This window comes from Grammomys surdaster, unplaced genomic scaffold (assembly GCF_004785775.1).
Source record: "Grammomys surdaster isolate TR1022 unplaced genomic scaffold, NIH_TR_1.0 1164, whole genome shotgun sequence".
NCBI lineage: Eukaryota > Metazoa > Chordata > Mammalia > Rodentia > Muridae > Grammomys > Grammomys surdaster.
Genome location: NW_021605583.1, coordinates 1,556,370 through 1,569,532, shown reverse-complemented (window position 1 = coordinate 1,569,532; position 13,163 = coordinate 1,556,370). Strand labels below are relative to the sequence as shown.

The window sequence follows — 13,163 nt, the reverse complement described above, 5'->3', positions numbered from 1 at the left end:
TCCTCTTCTTCAGCACTGTTGTGTTTTATGGCCTATTGAAAGGCTTTGATTCCTTTCTCTTTTGGGGATTTGTTTGTTTGTTTCGTTTTGTTTCCTGAATAGTTGTTTTCTTCTGAACTATCTGCTATACCTTCCACAACCAAACTATGTTGAAGTTTTATTTCAATACTATGACAAAAACACGTTTCACACTAAAATATTCACGCATCCACAGTGCACAAGCTTGCGGTTCTAAAGCAGAATGAAAAACAAAAGCAAAATTTCTATACAAAGGGCTGGTTTTTCCCTTCTCCGCCCTCCCATCCCCTGAAAGTTTCTGTATTTTTCCCCCCACTTGGTTTCCGATCCAGGAGAGTTGTATTATAACTCCAGACGGTATTTGTTGTTGTTGTTTTGTTTTTTTTTTTACAAATGTTGCCTAACTGAACAGAAGGCCGATGTCACTTTACTTCAATAGATTTCCAAAAGGAGACACTACTTCCCTGAAGCACACGCGCTCTTCCGCTCAATCTAGATTCTGGGCTCTAAAGGAAATGGTATGTATACATTTTATTTGGCTTTCTACAAAAAGGAGGTGTCTGGGGTAAAAAAAGATAAAAAGAAAAAAGCAAAAAAGAAAAGTGTGTTCACCAAGACCAGCCCCAACTATACAATCTTCTCTGCTTCATTCAACAAAGCCAAAGGAGTCCTTCAGAGGAAGGGTGTGCAGACACCTGGGAGGCAGGTCCAGTGTCACAGACACAGGCAGGTGGCAGCTCATCAGAAAGTGGTCTAACATTCCCCATCTCCCCCTAAGAAATAGCAACAGAATTAAACAGGAAAAAAAAAGGCAAAATCATTTCAGAAGGAGAGGCTTTCACCCCAGTTTGACACAGGTAAAAACTGCAGTGGGTGGGGGATGGTTGGGGAGATAGAGCCACTGTAAACAATCGTCTTTTGTAACCTTCACCCGTGCTAAAAGCAACCTGGGAGGATTCTACCTGCCTCTATGGGATATCTGTTGCTTAAAGAAAAAACACGGGTGTGGGGGGGGCAGCTATTTTACACGGACATTAAACACAACCAAAGTCAAACGTCTGTCAACTTGTAAACACTGGAAAGCAACCTTGGAAGAGAGGAAGAAAGGGAAAGAAACAGTGGAGGAAAAATAAAACCAAAACGAAAGAAGTCGAATAAGCTGTGATTTGGCATTCTTCCTAAGAAACAGGAGTCTACGTGGGAACTGAACGCAGCTAGCTAGAGTGCCACACTTTGCATACAGAACAAATACAAAGTGAACGGAAAGTATAACTTATTTGTGAGGTTCTACAGAGTCCCAACTTGACTGAAAGTATAAAAATAATCTGTGGACTTGGTTCATTCGGTTAGTCTAAGTTCTTGGAAGCATTTTTTTCTGAAACTAATCTGTGCCAATTGGGTAACACCAATTGCAGCCTTTCCGAGCTTAGATTTTTTTCTTTTCTTTTTTTTTCTTCTTCAATCTGAGCTTCCTAGATTCTTAATTTGGGGCCCTTTTGTTTGATTTTTGAATGGTTTCAGGGAACAGAGTGTCCTAGTTTGGCTGTGTGTTTAACCTTTTTGTCTCTTTTTCTTAACAAGTGAGTGTGCAACAAAGGAGCCCTTTCTAGAAACCTACAAAAAGGCAATCCCATGTTTATCTGTTTTTGTTGTTTCTTTTTTTAAAGGCAAAAGACACTAGAGGAATGAGTGAGTGTGTGTGTGTGTGTGTGTGTGTGTGTGTGAGAGAGAGAGAGAGAGAAGGGGGGGGGAAGAGATTATTTGGGGATGCTCTGGTGAAGCCGCTGTGTCATTTTTTATTTTGATCTTTGCTTGTTGCTTGGTACCCATCATGCTTTGCTCTCATTCTCTTTTGTTTGTGTGGCTTCATTGGGGACCGTCTTGACTTCAGTTGGCGCTGGCTTTGCTTCTGACTCCTGGGGCTCAGACTTTGTTTCTACAGGACCCTTCCTGCAGAAAAAGAGAAACAGTGTTGCTAAGACCACTTTGCAGAGCTCTGCAAAGACTACTGTCCTCCCCACTCCCTCTCCCTGTGCCCCATGGGGTGGGTGAGGCTTCAGTTGCAGCTCTAACCTTGAATGCACATTGAAATCACCTGAGAGCTCTCCAAACAACTCACGCCTGGGGCATGTCCCCAAAATCCTGGGTACAGTGATTTTAAACACAACCATAATTCCAAGGTGCAGCTAGGTGGAAATGCATTAGTCAAAAACAAAGGTTTCCTTCTCCAGCCTTAACTTTCCTCAGCCCATGTTATCCTGGAGTAGAAGAAAAGGCCAAGTTCCTCTCTCCCACGGAGTGGAAGTTCCGTGGCTCTGCCTGCTAAAAGTGGGGTACCCCAGGTTCTCTACCATAAACCATTTCTCTTTTGCTTGCCCCCAACATTTCATCCATATTGTTTCAGAATGGTGACTCTTTGGTGGCTTGAGCAGAGTGAGAGAATACTGTTTCCAGGGTGGCAAGAAGCTAGCATGGGCCTGCTTGCTCCATGAGACTGGAAGGGACAGCCACATTGACCTTTATAAAAGTCCAGGCGTGTCTCTGTCTCCACAGGTCTCCCAGGACAGAGTCGAGCCTAAAGACACACTAGAGCAAGCGCACCTACCGCTTCACTCCAATGCATTCAGTTAGCACCACACTACAGAAACTTGAAGGTTGAGAACTTAGAGCATGGAGACAGGCATGAGTGTCTGAGAGTCTTGGGTAGGGGAAAGAGTGACCCTCACAGCCTGAGGGACAGAGCTGTCTGTGGCTGCTTCCTCCTCCCATAAGCAACCTCACCAGAGCTAGCTCCTTTCTTTCTGAACACCATGGTGCCATTCTCGGGAGGTCTTGGCCTGACCCTGGATAACACACACAACTATGGGCCCAGGGTGGCAGATAAAGGCATTTTAGCCTCCGATGTGACTTCTTAAACTCTGCTCATCAGTGGCCCAACTGCAAAGGCATCCCTGGGGGAAATAAGCATGGCTAGGATGCTAAGGACTGAACCTATGGAACACGACATAATTATCGAGTGGAGGCGGTAGCTGCTTTGCCTCTCCCATCATCTGCCCCTGTTCCTACCTCATCCCAGGCCCCTGGCTGACAGTTGTCTCACAGAAGCCCTGCAAGAGGCTGAGGATACATCAAACACGGAGGACATAACACAGCACAGACACACACCACTACAGGACACAACCCAATGACAGTGGACAAAGAGAGGCCGTACTCGGTCTTTGCTGGTGCAGGAGGCACAGCGCTGTCTGCAGTGGAAGCAGCAAGCTCAGAGGCTTGTCCACTGGCCCCAGTGGCGGGAGCAGGAGAGCCCAGGGCTGCAAAAACATCCTTTGCAAGGTCAATATCTGGGGTCTTGAAGTTCCCTTCGTCCATTTTTAAGTCCTCGCCCTGGGAAGGGTTTGTGGTGCTGACGGAGGCAGCCTTGCTCTTCGGGCTAGCAGGGGCTGTGGCTGCCTCAGGTGGGTTCTTCACGGTGCCAGGCTGGGTGGGCTCTGGGTCCGGACCTTTGGTGCTGGGGACTTCCTGCTTGGCCTGGGGGGCTTCTGTGGCAGGGGCAGCTACTGCTGCTAAGGGGCTGGCTGCCCCGGCTGGAGTAGGGGTGGGAGCCGGGGAGGCCTTACTGGCTGGAGGGACCTTGGAGGTCTCTCCTGCACTGGCAGGTGTGCTAGGACTGAGTACAGCTCCTTGATTTGCCAGGACAGTAGAGGACAGATTGCTAGCAGAAGGAGCTGAGGTTGGGGTATCACTCAGGTCAACAAGAGGAGCAACTTTTGGGGCTGAGGCTGGGGACAAGGATGAAGCAGTGACACCCTTGGAAGGGGTGGCCTGACCGGCGGGCACAGAATTTGAGTCTGGCACAGTTGTGGCCGGTGGGGCAATACTGGAGGTCAGTGTAGTGGTCTCACTGGTAGGGCTGTTCTGAGCAGTGGCAAAGGTTTCGGTGATAGTGTCAGAGTTAGTGGTGACGGTGGTGACAGAAGGCAGCATGTCCTCGACAGTGGCTGTGGTGTCGGCAGGCAGCCTGTGGGGAGGACAGGAAGTAGAAAGAGAATAGACAATGAAGCTAAGACGTGACAGAGAAGCTAGATAGAAGGCAAGGAGAGGAGCGGTGGGAGGGCATGCAACCATACACGGGCAGGAACATGGGCCCACGGAGAAACAAGGACGAAGAGGAAGTACATGCCCCAGGTGGGCGGAAGAGGACACAGGAGACAACAAAGAACGTGGCAGTCTCAAAGGGACTTGCTAGCCTTCTTCCATGCTGACGCCCCTTCAGCTCTCTGTACAGGGCTCCAGTCCCCTACTGATCTGTCTATCACTCTCTTGTGTTCCCCTGGATCTCCACTCCAGTGAAGGCAGCTGACGTCCATCATCCACCACTCTTGGTTTCTGGAGACCCATAGGAATGGGGTCGGGCTACCTTACAATTCTTCCTAGGTCAGAATGAGGAGGACCAGTGTTCCAAATGGCTCCTATGTGTCAAGGCTGTTCCAGCCATAGATTTGTGTTCCTGTGAGATCTATTTCCTTCAAGGCTATCAGATCCTTGATAGCCTTTGGGCAATACAAACATAGCTGGTCAGAACCCCTGAAGATCTCCAAGGTTTCTGAGTGGAAGAAGACCAAGGAACCTACCCAGTTCCTGAAGATTTTAAAGAAATCCCAAATGAAATGGGCTAGTCCTCTCTCTCAATAAAGTTAAACCATTCCTGGAATATGTGTGGAATTTTGGAATACTCCAGGGAGCCCACTTATGCAATGAGCACGGTAAAGCACCCACTATGATCCAAGGAGAAGCATGTCTTCTCTCTCTGGAGAGTGGGTTCAGAAGGTCTTCTGACCCAGGGCTCCAGAGCTCTGGCTTCCATGTCTGGCCAGGAGCCGGGGGTGAGAAGCAGGGAAGGTTGGGGAAGGGTGATAAGGTGGATTTGGGGTTCTACTGAGGCAGCAATCCCTCCTACTCCACGTACTCGGGCTCTGTCAGCGGCGTGGTCTCGTTGGGCTCCGTGTGCTTCCCTCCGTCATGGTTTGGAGTCCGTTCCTCCTCTGTTCGGACCTCCACAATGGGTTCTTTAGACTCATCTTTCCTGTGGAGAGAGTTCCGCTGGTTAGATCCCAGTATGGCTTCAGGAGGAAAGACATTTAAGAAAGAAGCTGTAACAAGGGGTATTGGGGTCTGGCCCGTGGCTTTCAGAGTGAGCTGGGTTACTGTCTCTGCATTAGTCTGGATACATAAGGTAATCACCTCACCATTCCCTCAGTTCTCCCATCTGTACGAGTAAGCATATACCTTGTGTAACTATGAGAACTAAATGAGATAATTTATTTAAAGTGTTTAAGCACAATGCAGATTAACGCTCAATGCAAACCCATGTGCACATGTGTGTATGCATGTATACAAATGTATTTGTAACTATGCATACATAGACCTGTGTGCATCTATCTATCTATCTATCTACCATCTATCTATCTACCATCTATCTAACCAGTTTCTTGCATGTGGAGGTACTAAGCAACTTATCTTCTCACTCCATCCTTTCTCAGTTAGCTAAAACAGTCTCAGTCACCCACGAACTTCAAAATCTCCCTCTAACTAGCTAACAGATGCTGCCTGTGGGAAGAGCGTACACATTGTCCCTCTCAGAGAGGTGGAATTTGTATTTGTTTTTCTCCATTTGGTACCCAGGATACAGGGTCTTGCCTCCAGTAGCTGCAAGCCAAGTATTTGAACAGTAAATGAATGAGAGAGAGAGAGAGAGAGAGAGAGAGAGAGAGATTAAGTATATTCCTCCAGTGCTGGTTCCCTCCATCACTGCTCCTCTCTCCAGGTTTAAATCTGACAAGTCCCACCTCTTGACCTCCTTAGGAATTGTCACATCTTGATGAGACTTTAGAGCCAAGAGTGGGTCGGAGACACTGCTTTTCAACCTTGTCACCTCACTTGGCCTTTAACCCATGCTTCAAGTAGGGGAGGTCACCAGAGCACTCTCAGATAGCACAGAACTAGGCCCTGGGCTGGGGCAGAGTCCTCACTGACAGGATGAATTTGTACTCACGAGAAAGCAGCCTTGCCCTCCTCCATGTCTTTGCCCTTGGCTCCGGGCCCAGCTTTGCCGCACAGGTTAACAGCAATGCACATGAGCAGGCCACACTTGTTCAGGAAGTAGCAGGTGATGTCCATGACCACCAGGAGTAGGACGAAGATGACAATGAGGATCCCCACAATGGCGCCTGTGCTCAGGCCTGTGGTGGGGCTGCCATTGGCTTAAGTGGGAGAGAAATGGTTGGTGGTTAACAGGTTTGCATATGAGCCTCTGACCCTATGAACAGCCGTCCCTGGGATGGAGTAGGACCCTGAGCCCCTGACCCTATGAACAGCCATCCCTGGGTGGAGTAGGCCCTGAGCATGAAGCCAAGGCATTTGTGACCAGTGGTACCTTCCTTGGGGCCTTTTTATGCCTGGTATAGGGACAATAGGTTCTCTGGACTTTTCAGATAGGGTGGGATTGCCTCATCTCATGCAGGAGTCAGGGTATGAGGACTCCTACAAATTAAGACGAGAGAGGAGATCGTGTCTTCATTTTTGCCTCCCAACAACTCTGAGCCTTCTCCCTAAGACATGTGCTCAACTGGTCTTCATGAATCCTGGAAGCTCAGTCAGGTAGTGTTTGAGGACACTGAGTGAAGGCAAACCCAGGAGGGTCCTGCTGCATCTCTGGACCAAAGCACAATATTTTTTCTGGCTCATCAGGCAGTGACTGCTGGCTTTAGGTTATGCTATGGCTCTAGGCTCAGTGACAGACAGGGTCCCATATGGGGTTCCCAGGACTGTCTTGGGTCTTGTGGAGATGCCAGGCCCAACGGGATGCCCAACATATGATTCAACTTCCTCTCCTCTCCTGAAGAGTAAGTCCAAAGGACTTTAACTAAGGGAACCAGGGCTCAGTTTATCATTTCTCGTGCCTCAGGAGGCTGAATGTGACCTATGAAACTCTGGAGACACAGCAGCCTCCCCAGGCCCCACGGGTAAGGCAAAGGGTCTGGGAATACTCACCATGTGTGAGCCAGGCATTCTGGTGGCAGACTTCAGGAAAACCTGTAGACTTACCCAGATCTGCACATTCTCACAGACAGTCACACCCACGCACAGGACAAATGTCCATGGACTCACAGTCTCACATCCAGACAGCACCCAGCCTCCTAACTCTAGCTGGGGCTCCACAGTCTAGTTCCCCCTGGTAACCACTAACATTTCTCCAAGGCCTTGGCCTATAGATTCTCCCACAGAAGGACCTGTGTGAGTTCCTTGTGTGGCTCCACTGACACCAGTTTTCTGGGAGGAACCCACTGACTCTAGATGACTTCCATCAGTGCTGGTATTGTGAGAAGCAAAAAGTGCATAGAGTTCTGCCTACAGAAGTCATTATGGGGACAATGGTCTCAGACTGACACAGGGCACTTTTCATTCATTAGTCTCATACTATTCTACCATTAGACCCTTCCTGATGTTTCCTGTGCTCCCAAGGGACTAAGGACACCAAGGTCTTTGGATTGGCTGCAAGAACTACAGCTAACAGTACTTGGGGATGGGCCCCAACTGTCTTCATAGTGAGTATACTATACTTTGCCAAATGGCTAAGCATAGCTTGCCAATCTTAGGCCATCCCTCCAGAAAAAGGCAGGAATGGCACTGCCTGTGTGCTACTGTCCTTCTTTTAGAACTTTTGGATATTTGTAATAGGACCTGGCTGGCTAGGGGCTCTGATCCCTTTGGCTTTACTTCCTGAGAGCTGCATTTACAGGTATGCACTGCCACTCCTGGCCACCACTCTCTGTCCCCCATGTAGCCTGTGTTCTGCTGTACTCAGATGCCTCGCGGAGGCACTGTACTGCTTCTCAGGGGTTTCCACCGTTCCTAATTACAAGCTTCAATTCTGGCCCAGAATGCCAGAGAGGAACACTCGCACCAATTCCTCTCAGGGCCCTAGGGCCTGAGCTGGAGGAGACTCCAGGTTCACAGACGTTTTTACTCTTTAGGACCTTGGCTTGTTTCCCATTCTTCTGTCCTCAGGACTTTGAGTCCTTCACTGGGGACTCCAGTCCCTGTCTCTAAGATGGCCCAAGATGAATAAAGGATACTAGCTACTAGGTGTGTGGGCTTTGGCATCAGGAAAGCTGCTCCCGGCTTCGGTTGGAGGGACTCATTCTTCCAGCACCCACTTGAGAACTCTGTAACCCTCACTCTTGTATGGGGACAGGAGGAGAGGGTTTGATCCCCTTGTTAGGATCCCAAGGGGTTTCCTTGAATAAGAAACTCATCTTAGCCTCAGCCTCTGACACCTAAGAATGGATCCAGTGCCTACTTCATGAAGAAAGAATTTTAAAATATAAAAGTAGTTTTTGGGGAATATCTACAAATTTTTGTACTTAGTGGTAATCTTAGAATATTTTTGAGAGCAAGTCTTACTTCTCTGTAAGCTCGCTGTGAAGCTCAGGCTAGCCTCACATTCATGAGCCTCTTGCTGCCTCGGCCTCTTGATTGTTCTGATTGCAGACTCAACCTATCATGCCCACCTCAACAGCAATGGTTTTTTTTTTTTATCTTGAACTTCATACATAAAAGCAGTCCTATGTGACTGCCTGTCTCTTAACGCCTGAGCCATGTCTCTAGCCTCATGACTGCTCATCTCTTCAAAGAGGGAAAAATAAACCATAGAAAAGCTATTCTGAGGATGAAAGTACAGCAGCTGGACAGCGTTTGCTCTGGGCCCAGCAGAATCAGCTTATGGTTTCACTACCAGGTCTAAGCATATTCAAATGGATGTATCGAAGGGTGAAGAATATCATCCCATATAAGCAAAACAGTAGATCAGCAGCCTCGCTTTCATTTGATGCAAAGTTTGGAGCCTTTCTTGTCCTATCCATTCTCACATGTGTAGATCCCCCAGACCCTTGTAAACTAGGGTCTGACTTTCAGTATTGTATTCCAGCCCAGGTCCATCTGAATGCTGCCTGATGGACACGGCAGCCTGTCATCTTCCCAGGGCTGGCTGACTATGTATGCATGTATGACTGTGTATGTATGTATGTATGTTATATGTGTAGGTCTTACAGGGCCTCAGGTTTCACGTTATCTTCTTGGACATCTACCTTCTTTATCTCACAAGCTACTCTGCTCTAACTCTCTTCTTGCTCCCATCTGCCTTTTCATTCCCCTGAGCATTTATATGAACGTATGCACACTACTACTGCGTGGCTTCTCTAGAACATTCGAGCAGGTGCCCACTCTCTTCTCTGTCTCACTAACAGCTAGTGTGACTCTGATGTTGGGCAAATATTCACAGAATATTGTTGGGTGACTTAGTGAGCCTTCAGCCTGGGGATGAGAACATCATTCCAAAAATCTAATTGTGTGCTATGGGGGGGAAAGGGACCTGTATTCTGTACAGAATCTTTAGGTGCTACTCTAGGAGGAGGGGCTGACTACAGCTCCTCAAGAAGGATTGACAAGCATAGAAGTCAAACAGAGTGAGCTGCCTGGGAAGCTGTTTCTTGTGAGTGCTGTTTCTGGAAAGCACTAAGCAGAGACCAGACAAGCTCTTGACAGAGATGTTATATCTCTGATGATGGTCTTGGATGAGATACCTGTATCTAGAAGGGCCTTGGGCAGGGAATGGTCTGCAAATCTTTTTCAACCATAAATACCTCATTTCAAACTAGACTTGTACAGTGCTCCACACATGATACTGTTTCCAAGATGCCAGTCTCTATAGTGTGTATTCGGAAGAATAAAATGCTGGTAGCCCCTATCTTTAGCCATTTGTCTTTAAAATTTAGATTTTGCATAAAAATCAAATGCCTTTTAACATTTAGCAGTGATTCTCTGCCCGTGGTGGGGTTCCTGAGGAGGCTTCTTAAATACTTAGCATATGGGACTCTTCATTCTAGAGCCAGAACCACTTTGGGGTGAGGGTCAGGAACTGGGATTTGAACAAGTACCCAGGTCACATGAGGACCACCATTCCTAAGCCTTCCTTGTCCTCAATTCCAGCGGGCCATGCCTGATTCTAGGGTTTATCACCAAAGGGGTAATGACCTGTTCCATGTCTCTGACATAAAATATTTGATCATAGAGATAGATAGATAGATAGATAGATAGATAGATAGATAGATCGAATAAAGACTCTTTCTGGAGAGGGGCTCACCACTTCCAAGGACTAATTCTTCTTACAGGAAGTGAGTACTCCTGAAGTTGGAGGAAATGGTGGTGGCCCTGACAGAGAGATGGGAACAAGGAGAGGCTGTGTACAAATTAAAGGGCACTGGAGCCAGAAGACACCACACCTTTGTGGGTATTACAGGGTAGTTTAGTCCAGGGAACTAGTGGGACCAGGTCTAGATCCTGCATCTTATCGAACAGGCCATAAAAGGAAATGTCAAGGAAACCCTTTCAGATGTCCGTCTTCTCCATGATCTTCACCTTGCACTCCCTGACAAGCCCAGCACATAGGTGCCTAGCACATGAAGAAGACTTCTTGGGGGCAGCTTTTGCACATCTCCCTGGGTAGCAGCTGCCCTGAGCAGTGTCTGACTAGGGCTGTCAACCGTCTGTGGTTCCTGGCTTGAGAGCTTGACATTCAAAGCAGAAACCAGCTTGCCCGAAGGCTGAGACTTGCATATATATGGTTTCTTCTACCTTTAAATGGACCTCATACTTTCCAGGTGCCCAGCTGGGTCTGAGTTATTGTACCATGGCCCCCAGGTACAGAAGTCCTGGCCCCAGTATGACTGTCAGACTACCAGGTTGGTTGAACTTGGAAGCTAGTTTCCTCATAAATCCCTCGTATGTCTGCTTGCTCCTACCTGGAGCTGGCTATGCATAGAATTCAAGTTGTCAACAGAAGCCCTGTTAGTTCCTATCTATCATAAGATGTGTGTGAGTGTGTGCGTGTGTGTGTGTGTGCACGCACATATGCACTCTCATGGACACATGCATGTGCATGTGTACTGTTAGGGGGGAGAAAAGGTCACTGCATACTCAGAAGACCTTGCTACAGAGCTCTGCAGCTGGTGGAACATGCCACCCTGATCCAGTCTTCAGAGTCACTACCACCTCACTTTTGCAAAGGTTCATTTCTCTCTCATTGCCTGAGGATTCCCAGGCAACAGAGAACTTGACAGCCTCAGGACCCCTTAGGAAGACATAATGATTTTCATGAGAAAATGCCTTCGACTGGAAGTCTCCTTTGCACCAAGTGTGGTGTCCAATTTAAATGTCTCTCCTGGTAATATCAGTTACCAAGTGCACGTGAGGTGAAAGGAGAGTGGTTTTTCTTGTTTTGTTTTGTTTTTTATCACTGTCTTGGACACAAAAGTCAAAGAAAATCAAAACACGCTGTTGGGTTTACATGAACTGTTATATCCTTTAATAATGCAAAGTTGTAAACTTCATAAAGTCTTGCTGATTATCTACACAATGATGTTAGCATTCTTATTAGTAGAAAAACATGATCTGAACCTGCTGTATAAATATTCCCCCCCCCAAATAAAACCAAGCAGAGACCCCTCATGGTAGATACACGGTGTATGGTCTGTACGAATACACAGTGTAGAGGTGGGGGTGTGCCCACTCCCTTGCAGATTCCTGGGAGCTGCTCTCTAATGACTCTTGGCTGGGCCAGGAGTCACAGCCTTCATGGAGGGACCCAGTGTCTGGCAGGGGCTAGTACACAAGAAAGCTGTGTCTGGTAGGGCACACCATTACAAACCACAAGCCGGCTGGAATAAGCCCAAAGGTTTTCCAGCTGGGCCTTGTGTGTGCCAAGAGCACAGAACCATGCTATGGCTCTGGACACTTAGGCTGATCTCCAAAGGTCCCTTTAGGAATAGTAACACTCTCCCTTTCCTGTGAGTGTGTCAGGACAAGCTGAGGCAGACTCTCTGAGTTGAGTTCTCATAGAGTGAATGCATATGACATCTGTCCAGGGCCATCAGAAGAGGACAATGGTGGGGCCTCTCTTGCCTTCCCTGATGCTTTCCTTAAATGACCTGTGACTCTCACATCAGGCCTTGAGGCCCATGTTATTTTCTCTGCTGTACTGGCCTGCGCCACCTTGCTTCACTGAGCTGGTGGGAAGAGGCCACGGGTTCAGAGCAGAGGTTCATATCGGAGAGAGAGAGAGAGAAACTGTCAGTTTTAGCTGCTGAGCAGTGTGAAGCCTCTATGTTGAACACTTGGGAATGCTGGCAGGTGGTAACACACCACATTGGCAGGTGGCAACAGCCTGCAGACAACAATTCGGAGTCATTTGTCTTCCTAAAGGCAAAAGCTAGTCTTTGAGCATTAAAAAAAAAAATAACAAAAGAAACAAAATAGGTGAAGAACCAAAGAAAACATAAATTAAGCTTCCGTGAAGATGTTCAGAGATGAGATAGGTAGAATGACGGGTGCCATGGGAGGGGAGGAGATTTTATTCATTAGAAGGTCTATCGCAAGCTGACACCATTGGCTGAGTTTCAGCCTTGGCTCTCATGCATCTGATTGTGACACACCCACCTCCTCTTCTGGGTGAATTGCCCAACAGCAACAGGAGTTCTTGGCTTTTCATAAACATTTAAAAAGTATTGTGGAGGCCAGTAGGCAAGCTGGGGCACTGTGGATGTACTGCCTGATTTAGGAACACTAGGGGAGTAGACCGTTCTTCAGCCCCTTTCTTTGTGCTCTTTGGAGCACGCAGGGGATGGTGGGGATGGTGACTGATTCACAGTGGATGCTTCCAAACTGCCCAGTATCCTGTACTTATGGTGATGGTGGAGGTCACGACAGGACCTGCCACCAGGACCTGGAGGTTTAGTGTTCATCTGAAGCATCCTACTGTGGAATGGAATAATCAGCTTTACTGGGAATCAGACAGCAAAGTCCATTCCCTTCGGACATGTCACAGAGCCAGAAGATGTTGAGACTAACACCAGCCCTTTCTAGAATGTTCATCAGCTCCAGAAAATAGACGATTTTAACTTTTCCCACTGCATGGGCAACAGGGGATTTAATTTGCCTATCAGGTCAGCAGAGTGCTTAGGTGAGTCACCCAAGGGTGCTCTTTCAACATGGGTACTTAAATGCAGGCGAAGCTAACTACCTATTGA

The 13,163-nt window shown here is 47.7% G+C and overlaps 1 protein-coding gene across 1 annotated transcript in view; it reads right to left on the bottom strand.

Annotated features, from left to right (window-relative positions):
- Positions 1-755: 755 nt before the first annotated feature.
- Ncam1 (neural cell adhesion molecule 1) overlaps positions 756-13,163 on the bottom strand; it is a 290,564-nt gene continuing 278,156 nt past the window's right edge. Inside the window, exons 17-19 of the mRNA XM_028783714.1 lie at positions 6,074-6,281; positions 4,988-5,104; positions 756-1,968 (exon numbers count right to left, since the gene is read on the bottom strand). Coding sequence (XP_028639547.1) covers positions 1,848-1,968; positions 4,988-5,104; positions 6,074-6,281 — 446 coding nt within the window. The 3' untranslated portion in view covers positions 756-1,847. The remainder of the gene's footprint in view (positions 1,969-4,987; positions 5,105-6,073; positions 6,282-13,163) is intronic.